Consider the following 15,370-nt stretch of genomic DNA (forward strand, 5'->3'; position numbering starts at 1 on the left):
CAATGCAGGAGTCCAGTCTGCTAATAAAGTGGAGTAAGAGAGTCATAAGGAAACAAGCCAATGAAACATTTTCTTTTATAGAATGAGATCATAATTCAGTATGAGCAAATGAGAGAACCAACCTACTTTGAGGATCCCATGAGATACATAATTATCACAAAAGCGTTACAGCTTGCAATTTATATGAAGCCAGAGTTTTGTCCAATCAAGGTTTCCCTAAATATAAGACTTGTTATAAATTCTCAGTGTGGTTGCCACCTCTTCTGTGGTTGCTCCCACATGGGTAGAGAGCCACGCAAAAAGTTCTGCCCTTCTGCTCCTCTAACCACACATTTAGCCTGCTGCACAAGTGATGCCTCTCCCAGGGCATCGTATGCCGCATTCACTGTTGGATGAAACTGGGAGAACATAAGAAGCTGCCACATGGCAAGTTAGTATTATCTGTGCTGATTGACAGCATCTCTCCAGGAATTTCAGACAGAAATATTTCCTAGTCTTCCCTGTAGTTGCCAGGAACTGAAACAAAGACCTTCCTCAAGCAACGCATGTGCTTTTCCACTGAAGTATGACCCTCTCACTAGTTAAGGTACTTCATAAGTTAGCAGAAAGGAGCAGTATGTAGGCTGGGAGAACCCACACAACACCACCAGACCAAGGCAATTTTCTATCTGAGGACAAGACCAGCTGCACTGCATGCACAGGGGCCAACTTAACTAGCAGTTGACACTTACTTCGACATTGAGAATAGAACAGTTTCCTTCCAAGCATCTGAGGGCAATAAGGGGTTCTTCAACAGAGGGGAACAGGTGGGCACCTTCAGAAGAGCAGCTGAGGGCTGCCACTATTGCCCTGTCCCCCCAAATCTGCCACCTAAGACTGCAACCTCACTCTGCCTGATGGTATGGCTTGTTAGAATTCCTGCTCCATGATTGCAGTCATGGGATTGTTGTCTATCACATGATGGTGTATGTTTTGACTCCACAGAGTGGGAAGTGACAGAGACAGGATGTTTGTACTACTGTGTTCCGTGAAGTGGGACTATTGTCCTTTGTTTTTTCTTTTTTCTGTCTGATGCTAGAGGGAGGGGGAGCCATGTTGCAGTGCTTCATGTGCGTTTATATGTAAATAAAGTAGATTAGCCAAAATGCTGAGTTGCTGAGGACTGTTACGCAAACTGTGTACACTCTGCAGATCCCTAAGTCTGCCGGTGTCTGTTGGCATCGGTCGCTGTGAGGTTTGAGCTGAAGGAAGTTTTTGAAGCTCCCGAACGAACGACCAGGAGGGAGAGAATATGCCAGTCGGGCATGTGTCTCTGCCAGGGTCCTACTCTAGAATAGGACAAGCTCCTGACATGGCTATCTCCTCTCCACTAACTCTGCCTTCAGTATTGGGGTTTAAAAAAATTAATTTTATTGGCATTATTAACAATGTCAATTATTACTCAGAATTTTGTAGTAGATGTGTGATCTCAGATAGGGAATTCCTGCTGGCTATTGCTTGGCTCCCCATTACAAGATGGGCCTGAAGTGATAACTATGTGAGGATGGAAGGAAAGGGGGGAGTTCTGTATCTTTCACAGGGGTGTAGAATTGGAATTTTGGCAGCTATAGCATTTTTCACCCTAGCACAATCAATTGTGCCTGGTAAAATACTTGCTCTTTTGTATAACTATTACATTTCAGGGACTCCCCCCCCCCCCGCAACTCCCTTGTACAACTTGCAGTAAGGAAACAAACAGCCTGAAGATCCCAAATACAGTAGTTGGCTTGGTATATGACAGCCTCTTAGATTTCTTCCTCTACCATCCATGTACCTATGGTACTGCAGAGTTACAAGATGGCTAGTTTCTTCTCCCATCCCCATTCCTCCCCACCCCCGTGCATTCCCCCCATCTCATTTAGCTCACTTCCTCCACTCCATTAAAGTTTGGAGCTCGTATTCCTTGATGAAGTTCAGCATATTCCCACAATGGCCTGGTGTTCTGAGTGCCCATGTATATATAGGGCTCTGTTATTCCTTCTGGCGATCCCTTCGTGTGTTGGTGTTTCACCTACACATGGAAGGATCATGCCACATGTATTTTTCAAACTGGCTACCTCAAACTGTACTCAGCTCCCTGCGTATCCTTGAAGAATGCAGCAAATAGAGTATTAAAAATAAACCCTCCGGCTTCCAAACCTACTTTTCAGAACAAGGGGTGGCAAGATGCCACCTGAGGGTTGGAATGCCATGTGGTAAGTTTTCTGAAAAAGAGAGAAAATAAGAAAGCAAAACTAAATGTTCTTGTTTAGAATCTGGGTCTCTTAATTTTTATGAACAAGTTTCCTAACTAAATGGTCCAGGTATTAGATTTGAATTGTTTTTGTAAAGCAACTTTATTCCCAATTTGTGTTGCATTTGGCAGCCAATTGTTGGAGAGAAGCACTTTTCAGCAGTTTAATAGAGACTTCTTGCCTGTAAAATTGGATTGATCCTAGAGCATACTCTAGTATTTTGACTAATTTGTGTATTTTAATAGCTGTGCCTGTTTGGAACTCTAGCCTTAATCGTTTACCTTTACAGTTATACTTGCTGACCTATTAACTTACTGATGTATCAGCACGTCTGTCCTTTGCACCATTGCATTATATGGCTGCAATCTGGCAATCCAATGTACTTTCTCAAGTTTATATGTCAGTAGTGGATGGGAGTCCCATTTTCTGCCCGAGAGTGTTCTTTCTGTGCCATCCCTGTCTTATCACCAAAGAGGATGCAGCTTGCGAAGAGTTCCATGACACCAGAAAACCTCATGGGTGCCATGGAGTCACTGGATGAAGGTGCACGTCTTTTGGGAAAACTTTAATCAGAAAATTGTATTCACGTTTTCCAAGAAATCTTGGTAGATTGAGGTTCTTAAAATGTATGTTCTATCTCAAAAGTCCATCAGAGCTTTTTGGCAGCCTTTCACTTAGATGTGCATATAACTTGTGTCACCCAATATTTTTTTATACTCCTGTAAATGAAAGTGGATTAAAGGCTCATGAGAATTGGCCATTTGGCTACCCTGATACTCTTGAAACCTTAAAATAAAATGATTCAAACACACTCTTATGTGAGAACTGTTTGGAAACTGAAATTGGTTTAAGAATGTGAGACTTGGCCTCTCCCAACCCTACTTTGCCCTTATGATATCTTCAACCAACCCCAGTAAACCCTAATGGAGAGGTCCCATGGGGAGAAGTTGATGGGGCTCACACCAAGGGCAGATTCCACCCCACATGCACTCCTCACCTCAATCCCCAAATTTCCCCCTGTAGCCTCTTTACATCCCCCCAGAGGGACTGAGCGCAGCAGCTTTGATCCACGAGATCCCAGAGTAGGGTAGTGTGCTTGAAGAGAGGCTGGGGATGGAGGAGAGTGCTTGGGAGGGGAGCAGTCTACTCCAGCTTGGATCAAAATCTGAATTAGGGAAGAGTTTTTGAGGTTGGTTTCATTGAGCCCCTGAAATTTCTTTCAGAGCCTGCACCTTTAATACATGGTATGCTAGATTAAGTGATTGAGTTGGTAATTCCTAGTGTTCATTGTCTGATAAACATCTACTAAAATGCAAGACTATTAATATTATAGCAGTGCATATTATATCCATTCTTTCCTATCTATCTAATCCCATTGGTCCTTCTAGAGATATGGAATGTAACATTTATCAGTTCCATAGAGTTCTGAGTACAGTTCGGGAGAACTTCTTGAACTGTGCCTTGGGTGTAGATTTGCCACAGCCAGTTAAGCCAGTAATAAACTGGCAGTGAAGTGAAAAGTATATCTCAGAAAAATGCTACTATGTAGCATGAATGTTTGGTGGTACAAATACTGTTCCACCATGCTGACTCAAAGGTGATGGGAGCTGTTGTTCAACAACATCTGGAGGACACAAGGTTCTACTAGGCCCAGAGATGTACCTAAGCTCCCTTGTGCCCCCTGTCCTTCCCTTGCACCCTTGGCAAAGAGATGTGGCTGGCCAGAGCAACAGGGGAGTGTACCAGGGAGCCTGCTGATGGGCAGGCAAGCTCCTAGCCACCTGGAGCCAGAGTGGAGAGGCACGATTTTTGTGTCTCCCTGGGCCTTTGCCCTTGGCAGGGGCCAACCTGGCCAATCCCTGGGTATGCCCCTGACTAGGCCCTTCAGACAAGTAGTTTGGGCTCCATGTGTGTTGCTATGGGAAAACAAGTAGCACACCACAGCAAAATGGGTCATGGTAATCCATGGCTAACAAAACCAAACTGGGTAGTGTGATGATCCACAAAAATGACTGTCTGCGAGTTCCCGAATCAATTCCTGTTATTTCAGAATACCTTCATAAAGCCTTAACAGCATAGTGTATCAGAATGGGTTGGCAAACACAGCCTATGTTCAACAAAAGACAGATGTTTGAAATAAAACTTGCAAGTCTTTGTGTATGTCATATTTAAATAGTTGATGGTGGGATTTAGTCCAGCTCTTCATTTTGCTTGCTGGCTGCTCTTTGGATCTGGCTTTGGGTAGCTTCTGAGCCTGTGCTGATGACTGTGCTGACATCCTGTCATGGCATTCCAAGTTTCTGTCTTTTGTCCTAGTCAGTCTTGGCTCCTGGTGGGGCGCTGAGCCAAAGCCACATGCTGTCTTCAACGCACATTTCTGGATAGGCATGGCTTTCTAGTTGCCAAATCCCAAGCCCTCTAGTATAACATCTTCATTGTTTGATTATATAAGGACAACATGTGGGTCAAGGTTGTGGTTTCATTGCCCATCCTTCCAAATGTCTGACTCATGTACAAAATGTGCACCCCGCAATCTTAGATGAAGCATGGAAAAGCTGCATCCCTGTTTTAGTGACAAATGTCCGCCAGTGAAATAATCTAGACTAGGTCATGATGACCTTAGTTGTGGCATTGTGGCTTTCCAGGACAGTGGGATCATAACTTGCTCTGTAACTTTTTGCATGTACATAGTCAACATTTTTTGTTATCATTTTGTGTAAGAAAACAGCAGATATAAATGTTCTGATGGTGACTTTTGAGTTCAGAAAAGAACTAGTTTATATTCTCCTGGAATATAAATGGAATATATATCATGGAAGCAGCTCTTGCGTTTGCTGAAAGGCATGTCTAGATACAATCCACTGTATTCAGTAATAAGTTCCAAAACTGTGGACCTGCTTCTTTGAGCACTTACACCCTTGATATTCAACTGACCTTCTGATTTTCTTTCCACTATAGATTTATGCCTACATCTTTGAAAACATCAAGTCCATTCAGTTGGAAGCTTTGCTGCTCTCTGTTATGAGCATTGTGATTCTCGTTCTTGTTAAAGAACTGAACGAAAAGTTTAAAGGGAAAATCAAGGTGGTTCTTCCTATTGATTTGGTTTTGGTAAGTATAAACACAAGACTGTTTTGCACTACTTAATCTGCTGCAGCCGGTGGTGCTCATTGTTAATGCAATGCAGGGCAAATATTTATGGTTTTGCCATTTAGATAATGGTGTGACCAGTTTAGATAAATTCAGATGTACTGTTTCTCGGAAAAGTTTGATAGAAGTATAATATCAAACAAATACCGCACAAAGGAAAATGGCAACAGACTGGCTTCAGTTGTGAGGTTTAAAAACATTGTTTGGGCTCATTAATTGTAGCCATGCAAGCTTCTGGTGTCTCAGCTATGATGTTTAGTTTTTGTAATGCCCAGCTGTTTTTCAAAATGGTGTAGTAATGAGGTACGGTATATTGGCCTACTGTCTTTATAGTAAAGAATTCTGGGATTGTGCTTTGTAAATGCATACTGTGGCTCTGATGCAAAGAAGCCTTACAGGTGTGGGAGCTTGATTCAAGATCTCAACCTCCCCAACCCCCCCAATTGATCTCAATGGATGAAGCCTCATTAGCACACCTTAATGTGAGCTGATTGGGTATTTCTGTATCAATAGAGTCTGCTTATAGACACATAAATGCCTTGTGTGCATAGGAGTACACACTTAGGACTCTGAATCTGGATGTGTACATGTGCCAGATGAAAACATATAGGGCAGGGGTGAGGAACCCCCAGCCTGGGGGCCAAGTTGGGCACTCCAGGCCTCTCCATCTGCCCTTGGAGCTCTCCCCAGGCCACACCCTTACTGGCTCTGCTTTGCACCCCAAATGCCGTTGCCCGACTGAAATGTGTCCTTGGATGCTGATAATCTTCTTACTTATCTAGATGGAGGATAGAGAGGTATGTTTGAAGGGTGCTCCTCACCTTCATTTCAATACACCTGAGATGTGTGGGAACACATACTCTCTTAATGTAGGGAAATTGCATCCCCTTCCTTTTCAATACATTCCATGCTTCTCAACTGTTAATTCAATGTAATAACCATAGATAAATTGAGGGTGTGTAGAAGAGCCAATATTCACATAGCTTCTGTGTAGCTATATGCTATCATGTAAACCCAACTATACGTGAACCTAGGCAATCCCCATCTGAGAAGAAGCTGACCCAATGGTCTCATCTCTGTAACTTAACAATATTGCTTCTATTCCATTGATTCCACTCATATTGTTCTCTGAAGTAGTGAGCCCTGTGCCAAAAGAAACATAAAGATTTCTTTAAAAAGTGTGAAGTGTTTATTGCCTTCCTCCTCTAAGTCTTTGTTGTTGCTTGACCAATAGATAGTTGCTACCTCTGCTGCCTGCTACTATGCTGATATGAAGCACAGCTATGGCATGGAAGTTGTGGGACACATTCCAGAAGGGTAACGTGATCTTTATATGCTTGTATGTATTGATACATAAATATGTATATTCAGTGTGTTTTGGATTTTTGCATTTTAAAATCTTTGTTTGCATACCCTCATCCTGTGCAATAAAATGGTCAGCAGCTGAAAAATGAAAATGAAACCATGAATTCTGCCTTAATAAGGATGATAAGAACGAAGTTGGTTTTCAGAAGGCTGATTTACTGAATAGGGAACCTATATAGAACCAGACATCAGATACTGGGGATCTGTGGGTCGTATCCAACAAAGTGCCAAGTTAAAATCCCTTAGCACTATACTCTTGTTTTGCTGGTGAAATGTTTTGCACCAGTGGAACATAGCTGCATAAGAGAATGCACAAGCAGGTTGCTGGTAACTTTTTTGCACAACAGGTTATGGAATCTGTTGCGCAACAAGCTTCTGCTAGCGCAACTGTTATATTGGAGTCCTGTGTTGCACAACATTAAACTCATCCACTTGCTAGCAGACTGAGAACACTGTGTAGGTAATGTAGGTCCAGTTCTTCTGATGAATATGAATGCTGCTTTATTTTGTAGAATAAGAACCACAAGTCCTTTATTGTCTGATTTTGTCCTCTATTTCTTTCTAAAGCTGCTACTGAAGACTAAATTGACACATCTATTTTTATGTTGACTGGTTTTTACAAACTGAATGGCCAGCCTCTTTTTATGCCTGGGCTTGTGGGACTACATGTAGTCATTTTTCAGATGATCGGAATCTGAAAATACTAAACTTGTGGATTTAAAGAGGGGAAGGGTGTCTGTGGTCCTAGCATCAACCTCCGTAAGCAGCCACTCCTTTGAAATCAGAGGTTAAGTATTTAAGTTGTATGAACTTAAGCTCATACCATGTGATTTGAGAATCCTACCAAGGAGGCAACCTATACACATACAATTTGCATATGCATATCTGTTCACAAACAAATTGGCCATGTGTGGAGATCCAGAATAGTGGCCATGATACCTCCTCCTGCTCACATGTTTGAGATTTTTGCTAACCCTCTGAATAAGGGCTACAGCTGGTTGGCATTAGTGCTTGTTTTCCAAGGGTACTCAAGGGCCTGCAGCACTGGCACCATTTTTTCTAGAATAAAAGCACTGGTTAAAAGTGTGACACTTACTGAAACAACTTCATAGTGAGTACAGGCACCTTTTTTCCTCTGGAAGAAATGCACAGGTTGTATTTATGTGAAATGTAGAGATACTGAGAAGAAGCTTTGATAAGCTATCTGAGGTAAAGACCTCCAATATGTATCATTTCAGTACATCAGTGCAGCTTTGTTAAATAACAGCAGGCCAGACAGCACATTTTGGTATTTGGCAGACTTTGTAGCACCGAAGAATGCAAATCCTTCCTAAAAGTGACCCTTCTCAAACTAAACTTAAAGTTGAAAAGCTGGAATAGACTGTGATGTTGTGGCTATAAAATGAGGAAATTCCATCAGAATTGAGATTTCTGTGCCTACCCTGAATTAATGGGAACTTTTCAATTCACAGTTTTGATCTGATACTGGCACATTTGTCTTCTAATGCATAACACCCTCCACCACATAGGATTGTCCTTACTTTTACAGCATACCACTGCCAAGGTCTCCACCCATGAATATCCTCCCTGAAGTCATCACAGAGGCATTTGGAGTGGCATTGGTTGGCTATGTAGCTTCACTAGCCCTCGCCCAGGCCTCTGCTAAGAAGTTCAACTACTCTGTGGATGATAACCAGGTAAATGTTTGTACACTGTTTTCTGCTGATGAAGTTTTGGTGAACATGCTCCAAGTAGAAACCTACCAGGATCATGACATGCTTATCGTGGTCTTACAATTAGTCTTAAGGGTGCAATTTTACTGCCATGATTCTGCTAGAGCTGGTTGAAATTCTCCAAAAGCAAGTGAGAGTCCTTTGATTAATTTGCAAAAAGACTTCGGAATAATTGAGAAAGTTGGTTCAAACTATGACATTTTTTTTCAGTCTAGGTTCTTGGGTTATGCTAGGCATGCCAAGAAGCCTATAAACCCTGCTGTAGTGATGACCTCATTTCCACACAGCTAGTGACTTTATACCAGCCTTTCTCAACCTTGGGTCCCCAGATGTTTTTGGCCTACAACTCCCATCACCCCTGACCACTGGTCCTGTTAGCTAGTGATGATGGGAGTTGTAGGCCAAAAACATCTGGTGACCCAAGGTTGAGAACCACTGCTTTACACCTTACCATGTCCCTCCTGCCATCTCTACCCACTCTGGATAAACTGTTGTGCTTCCTGTAGGCCACGGAGATAGGCCAATGTCCATTCTCAAGACCTTCAGCTCCAAAGTCATGCGAATTTACAATATTATATTAAAGGGCTATTGATCACTCTTGCATTTGTTTGGTATCCCAAGGGAACCTCTAAACTACCAGCGAAGAAACAATAAGGGTATGCAGACAATGGGAGGGAGGGGAAGGATTTGTAAAATTATTGCATGGCATTGTTTATTGATTTAGAATGTTTTCCAGCTTTTGGCAAAATGTTCTCAAAGCCATTTGCATAGCGAAAAGTAGCTTGCAAACAGGTTTAAGCAAATTCGCTTACAATCTGAGCACGTGTGGGCTTTTCCATTTAGATCTTCCACCACTGAACAAGAGAACAGACTTCCTCACTTTACACTGGATAGTTACACAGATTCTGGTTTTGGAAAGCAACCCCCACCTCAAATTTGTCAGCTGCTCCTATGACCCTAAGATTAAGAGTCTCATGCTCTACCCACTGAGCCCACAAGACCAAATTTGGAAATGGGTCAGATAATATCCAGGCCTGGGGGATAGGGCTGCTTCTGGAGTTCTTTTGTCTTAGTAGTAGTGGATAGAAGACAGTGGATAGAGAGCATTTCTTTTTTCTCCTTCTTCTGCAACACTTGAGCTTGGGTAGGTCACCCAGTGAGACTGATGGGCAGTGAGCTTAGAACAGGCAAAACAATTTATTCACACAATGCATGATTAACTTGCGTAAATCACAGTAGCAGCTGGCAGGGTGTCAGGGCTCATCTGACCTCCCATCCCCACTGTTGCTGTGGCTTGCCAGGAGAGAGACAGAGAAAGGTGCGGTGGCCGTGAGGCTGGTGCAGTGCAAGCCAACCGGTGAGTCCAATCTGGCTTTCCCACTGGTATGTTTGCACTACACCAACCTATCAGCTGCTGTCCCTTCCTGGTAGCCCACAGTAATTGTAGGAATGAGATGCCAGTTAAGCATGGCCCCAGTGAAGGCCACTGGTTTACACAGCTTTAAAAGGGGATTAGACAAAGAAATTCATGAAGGGCAGCCCTATCATTAGCTATTAGCCAACACAGCTATATGGAACCTCCAATATAGCTGGTGGAATACCACTTGCCAAGGGCTGTTGCCTTTAATCCCTGCTGGTGGGCTTCACAGAAGCATATGGTGGGCCACTGTTGGGATACAGGATGCTTGTTGAGATGATCCAATCTAGCAGGACTCTACTTTGGTTCTTATGCTCTTTCCCCCAAAAACTTTCCAGGAGTTCTTGGCTCACGGCCTCAGCAACGTGATCCCATCCTTTTTCTTCTGCATACCCAGTGCAGCAGCCATGGGCCGTACTGCTCTCCTATTCAGCACTGGAGCAAAAACACAGGTAACTCTATTTGTGTTGTCAGGGCAGAATAGAAATATTGGCCGTTGTACTCGCATCTCCTGCACTGCAGTGTAATTAATGCTGAAAATGAGGTGTGAGATCCTTCATAACCATTCAAGGGAATGTTGTAGGCACAGGTGCCTGCTACATTGGCAGAAGAAAAGGGAAAGGAAGCGAGCTTAACTCTCCTAAGATGCTTCAGAAAAGTAATACCGACCAATCAAATACAGGGGCAATGATCCCAGAATGAAAATATATTAAGAGCTGCCTACACTGAACTGATGCAATGGACTGTCTAGGTCAATAGGGCTATCTAGCCTTCCCTTACCTGATGGCCTCCAGATATTTTGTACTGCAACTCCTATAATCTCTTATCATTGGCTGTGCTGGTGTGGGCTGATGGGAGTTTATGGGATACCAGGCTGGGGAAGGCTGCCCTATCCTAACCAGCAGCAGGTCTCCTGGCAAAAAGTCTCTCCCAGCTCTTCTGCCTTTGACCCTCTTAGTGAAGATGCCAGCAGATGAACCTGGGATCTTCATCTTACCTTTAGCACATGTTCTTTTCTACATTTCCCAATGGAAAACACAGTAATGTTTAAACTATCTTACAATACCTAGCAAAGATATAAATATAACATTAAGGTTAACAGTCAGAGTGTTGGTTTCACCTTAAGAAAATCAGACTAATAACTGCTGGGCAGTAAGAGCCTGCCTCCAATTGTATTGATTGTCTCTGCCTACAGTCCACAAGAAGTCGTGTGGTGCTTTGAAACCCTAACCATTTTTATTGTGGAATAAGCTTTTGTGGACTTGAGTCCGTTTGATCAGATGCATGGTGTAATCTTCAGTTGCAGGTGTATGATACATAGGGGATAATGGGATTTGTAAGGAGTGACATCGGACGAAAATGAAATGCAAAAAGTAGCCATTCAGTTAGAACATGTGTGGAATAAGTGCTGTGATCCCTTCAAACAGCAGTAAAAGGTGATAAAACAGCATGCCCACACTACCAAACTGGAAGTTTCTGAAGTGAGGTTGTCATGTTCCGTGGGGGAAGGGAAATAGTACTTGCCCTTTCCTGAGACACTGTCTGTGCTCATTTGGAAAGTATCTCTAGACCCAAGCAGCTGATGTCTTCCTTCTCTTGATGAAGGCCAAAGAAAACCAAACCAAAACTCTTACCCATTTGTACCGACCAGTGAATGCTTTGATACGTAAGGGTGTATGATCAGCCGCTGGAGCTATCCATAGAAAATATCAACGGAGACAAAAGCAAATGACAATAGTGATTTTAGAGACTAGACACAGACATTAAACACACACACAAAAGTCCCTGACAAACCAAACAGTCCTTCATTTTGGGAAACAAAACTGATCTATTACATTCCTATCTCAAGCCAAGTCTGGTCATCAGACTGACATAAAATAAGCAAAGCAAAGCAACAAATACAGACAAAAAAAGTTCCCACCCAAGAAGAATCACAGGTCCAATCAGAAGAGTAATATGTACAAAATAGAGAATATTTAAAAATCATGCAGGTCGTGGTATGGCTAAGAAACAGATCCAATCACTCCCCACAAATTGGTCTCCACTCAAACAAATCCTGCGGCAATTCTCCATTAGACTGGAACAACGTCTTATGAGAGATGTGTGGCTATTGCTGAAAGTAGCTTCTCTGCACCTCTTCTCCTTCTCTTCCTCCCGTTGTGCAGTAAAACGGAATGAATGACACAATGGTACCATGTTCCAAGTTTTTCTGCACTTGTGCCGCTTTATTAGTGCAAAAACTAGAGGTGTGGTGTCACACATTCTCATTTATATGCAAGAAAAGGAAGAGATTGAGATGGAGAGTTGGGAGCACTGCTGTTTTTAGTGTCAGTCCTCCATCTTTTGTAATGTGTAATTGCAGTATTAGATCCCTGAGGACAAAATAAAGGCTTCTTAGAGATCCCTCCATGTAGAATGGGGGAAAAAACTGCAATGGGCAACTTTCATAATGAAATGCAAAAGATTCAGAAAGAGCCAGCAATCCATGCTTGCTTGCTTGTTCTCCACTGTTGGATGCTGGAGCCTTGTGTTCAAATTCCCAGTGACTGGGTGACCTTCTGCCAGTTGCTCTCAGCCAAACTGGTTTCATAGGATTGTTGTGAAGAGAAGCCAGCCATGTATGCCACTCTGAGATCCTTAGAGGAAAGTTGGGATAAATAAAGCAATCAGGTTTGAGAGAAACTTGGGAGGAGACAAGTGGTGGAACAGAGTGCCTAAACATTTCCCCAGTTACCACTTCATTGCCACAGTTCCCCCCTAGGGAAAGCTGCCAACCAACAGGTATGTGGATGACACGTAGTCCCACCCTAAATTTCATAGAAATCAGTGTGACTTGGGTGTGGATGAATTTCTTTGGTTTGCAACCATTGTGTAATAAATACAGGCACAAAAGTACATTTTCCAGAAGCTCAGTGGTTTCTGCCTGCATATTTGGGATCAAACAGTAACCCCCCCTTTTGTATATTGTGTATATTGGTATTTGATACATGTATTTGTTCTTTAGGTGGGCTAAGGATAACCATGTGAGAGCCAAAATCCCCTTTCCTGGCTCCTAGAATTTTTATGTGTCTGCAGTGTTTTGTTATGCTCAGCAACTTCGGCAAACCAAGCACTTTCATTTCATTTTAGACATGCTTTAGAATTTGAATAATGTGATTATTTATGCTTCTCCTTTCCCATTGTTTTTAGGTTGCTTGCCTAATATCTTGCATATTGGTGCTTGTGGTCATCTATGCAGTAGGACCAATGCTATACTGGCTGCCCATGGTACAGTTCTTTTTTTAATTACTATTATTTGCGATCATATGATTTTCATAGACTAAACTATTCTTTCTGAAAATGACTGCACCGCCTTTCATTATGATTCCATGATTATTAATGCTCTCATAGAAGGGAGAGAACACACCAGTTTCATGTGCCAAGAACAAATAGGGAGTGGGGAGTCTTTCTTTCTGTTTTGCTTGGATATGAACTGGGTTGCCTGTTTTCGATGGAACTTATTGCAGAAGTTTTGAATCTTTTCACCTAGGGTATAATTTTGCACTAGGTCATAGGACTGGAGCCAGGGCTTCTAGCACCAGTGCTAGGGGATAATTTACCCTCTTCTTCCCATGAGTAAGGGGGAAAACCCTTATTCTCCACTCAAGGAAAGAGGCCTTTCTACTGTCTGAAGAAATGAAAGTGGCATATTCACTCACAGCCTGTTCTTGTCCCTGGTTATTATTTTTTGGATTTAAAAAATGCCTGGTATTTCAAAGACTCTTTGAATTTATCCTTCTAGTTGCCACCCAAATGTATAGTGCATTGCAATTTCAGAATCCACAAAAGGCACATGTAAGATATTTTCTCTTTGGCATTATTTATATTTGGAGGTGTTGATAACTGTAGTGAAGAGGTGTCTTCAGGCTTCCTGGGAATTTGCCAATTAACTTGCCGAAATCTATTTCCCTGCATGTTTGGGGGGGGGGGGGGAATGCTGAATTCACTTTCTGACAAAGGATTCTTTCATTGCAGTGTGTTCTAGCAAGTATCATTGTGGTGGGGCTGAAGGGGATGCTGGTGCAGTTCCGTGACTTAAAAAAGTATTGGAATGTGGATAAAATAGACTGGGTAAGTGAAATTGAATCTAAGGATTCCCCTCCTCCAGGCCTTTCAATGTATGGGATAATGTCCTAAATGCCTTCACTACCAAGTCTTCCCTTTTCTTGCTGTCCCTCAGCCAACTGTGTAGGAATTTACTGAGAGGAAGGTCCATTCTTTTACATATGAATTAAAGTTTTGCCACTGTTTCTTTCCCTTACCCTTTTTTTCCTGCTAACAAAGCACCTTTCTCTTCTGCCATGTGCTCTCAAGAATCCACCTTCTCATTTGATGTTCTAGGACCAGAAAAGGTCCTAGAACAAATAATTAAGTTGGGTGATGGTTAAATGTGTTATTTGACAAGCTGATGATGTGTTGATTTCTATTAGTTGCCTTACTTGTCTTTATAAAAATACTTTGCCAAAGTACTCTTTGTATATTCTGTAATGTCTTTACCGAACTTTGTTCCTGTCTAGCCAGTGTGGTGTAGTGGTTAAGAGCGGTAGTCTCGTAATCTGGGGAACCAGGTTCGAGTCTCCGCTCCTCCACATGCAGCTGCTGGGTGACCTTGGGCCAGTCACACTTCTCTGAAGTCTCTCAGCCCCACTCACCTCACAGAGTGTTTGTTGTGGGGGAGGAAGGGAAAGGAGAATGTTAGCCGCTTTGAGACTCCTTAAAGGGAGTGAAAGGCGGGATATCAAATCCAAACTCTTCTTCTTCTTCTTCTTCTTCTTCTTCTTCTTCTTCTTCTTCTTCTTCTTCTTCTATGATTTTCCTTTAAAAGCTGGAAGATAAAAAGAAAACCTGCTTCACTCTGTGTCAGGGTGGCCTATTGACGTCCTTATTAACAAGAGTTCTGACAGAGAGCCATAACAAACCTCTGAAAGGGTAACTGACAGGTGGGGATATGGTTGTCTTGGCCAGCCTTTCCCAGGCATTAGTGCCTTGTATTATGATTGAAGTGAAGATGTCCCATTGCCAAAGGAGGAGCCTTCTTGAAATAAATATTGGTTTTATACTTACAATTGCATTCTAGGTTGGATGTTTAAAACTCCATAGGACTCTCAGTGGAACATCAATAGAACAAGAATGAATTCAGGAAATAGAAACAGTTACATATGATTCTTTGTCACATGCCAAATCTTATTATGTAGAAGCAAATACGTCAGTTCTAAGTAGCTTGCGGTTTAGCCCTTGTGTGTTGAGAAACCTCTACTTGCCTGTAATAGTTGCTATGGTGTCTGGAGAGCCTTATTACAGCCACTGCTATTGCCACCTCTACTTGCTTACTTTTCTTCTACAGCAACAGAAAGACACTGCTGTGAGGGATAGCAGGTCTTGTTGCCCATTGG

General features: G+C 42.5%; 1 protein-coding gene across 5 annotated transcripts in view; it reads left to right on the forward strand.

Moving 5' to 3' along the window:
- Positions 1 to 15,370, forward strand: part of SLC26A7 (solute carrier family 26 member 7) — an 88,237-nt gene that overhangs the window by 48,494 nt on the left and 24,373 nt on the right. For all 5 annotated transcript variants that reach the window (XM_079983102.1, XM_079983099.1, XM_079983100.1 and 2 more), the window contains 6 exons: positions 5,232 to 5,384; positions 6,658 to 6,740; positions 8,338 to 8,485; positions 10,277 to 10,390; positions 13,128 to 13,205; positions 13,953 to 14,048. In XM_079983102.1, the coding sequence (XP_079839228.1) occupies positions 5,232 to 5,384; positions 6,658 to 6,740; positions 8,338 to 8,485; positions 10,277 to 10,390; positions 13,128 to 13,205; positions 13,953 to 14,048 (672 nt within the window). The remainder of the gene's footprint in view (positions 1 to 5,231; positions 5,385 to 6,657; positions 6,741 to 8,337; positions 8,486 to 10,276; positions 10,391 to 13,127; positions 13,206 to 13,952; positions 14,049 to 15,370) is intronic.

Source organism: Podarcis cretensis (assembly GCF_951804945.1).
Source record: "Podarcis cretensis genome assembly, chromosome: 7".
Classification (NCBI taxonomy): Eukaryota; Metazoa; Chordata; class Lepidosauria; order Squamata; family Lacertidae; genus Podarcis; species Podarcis cretensis.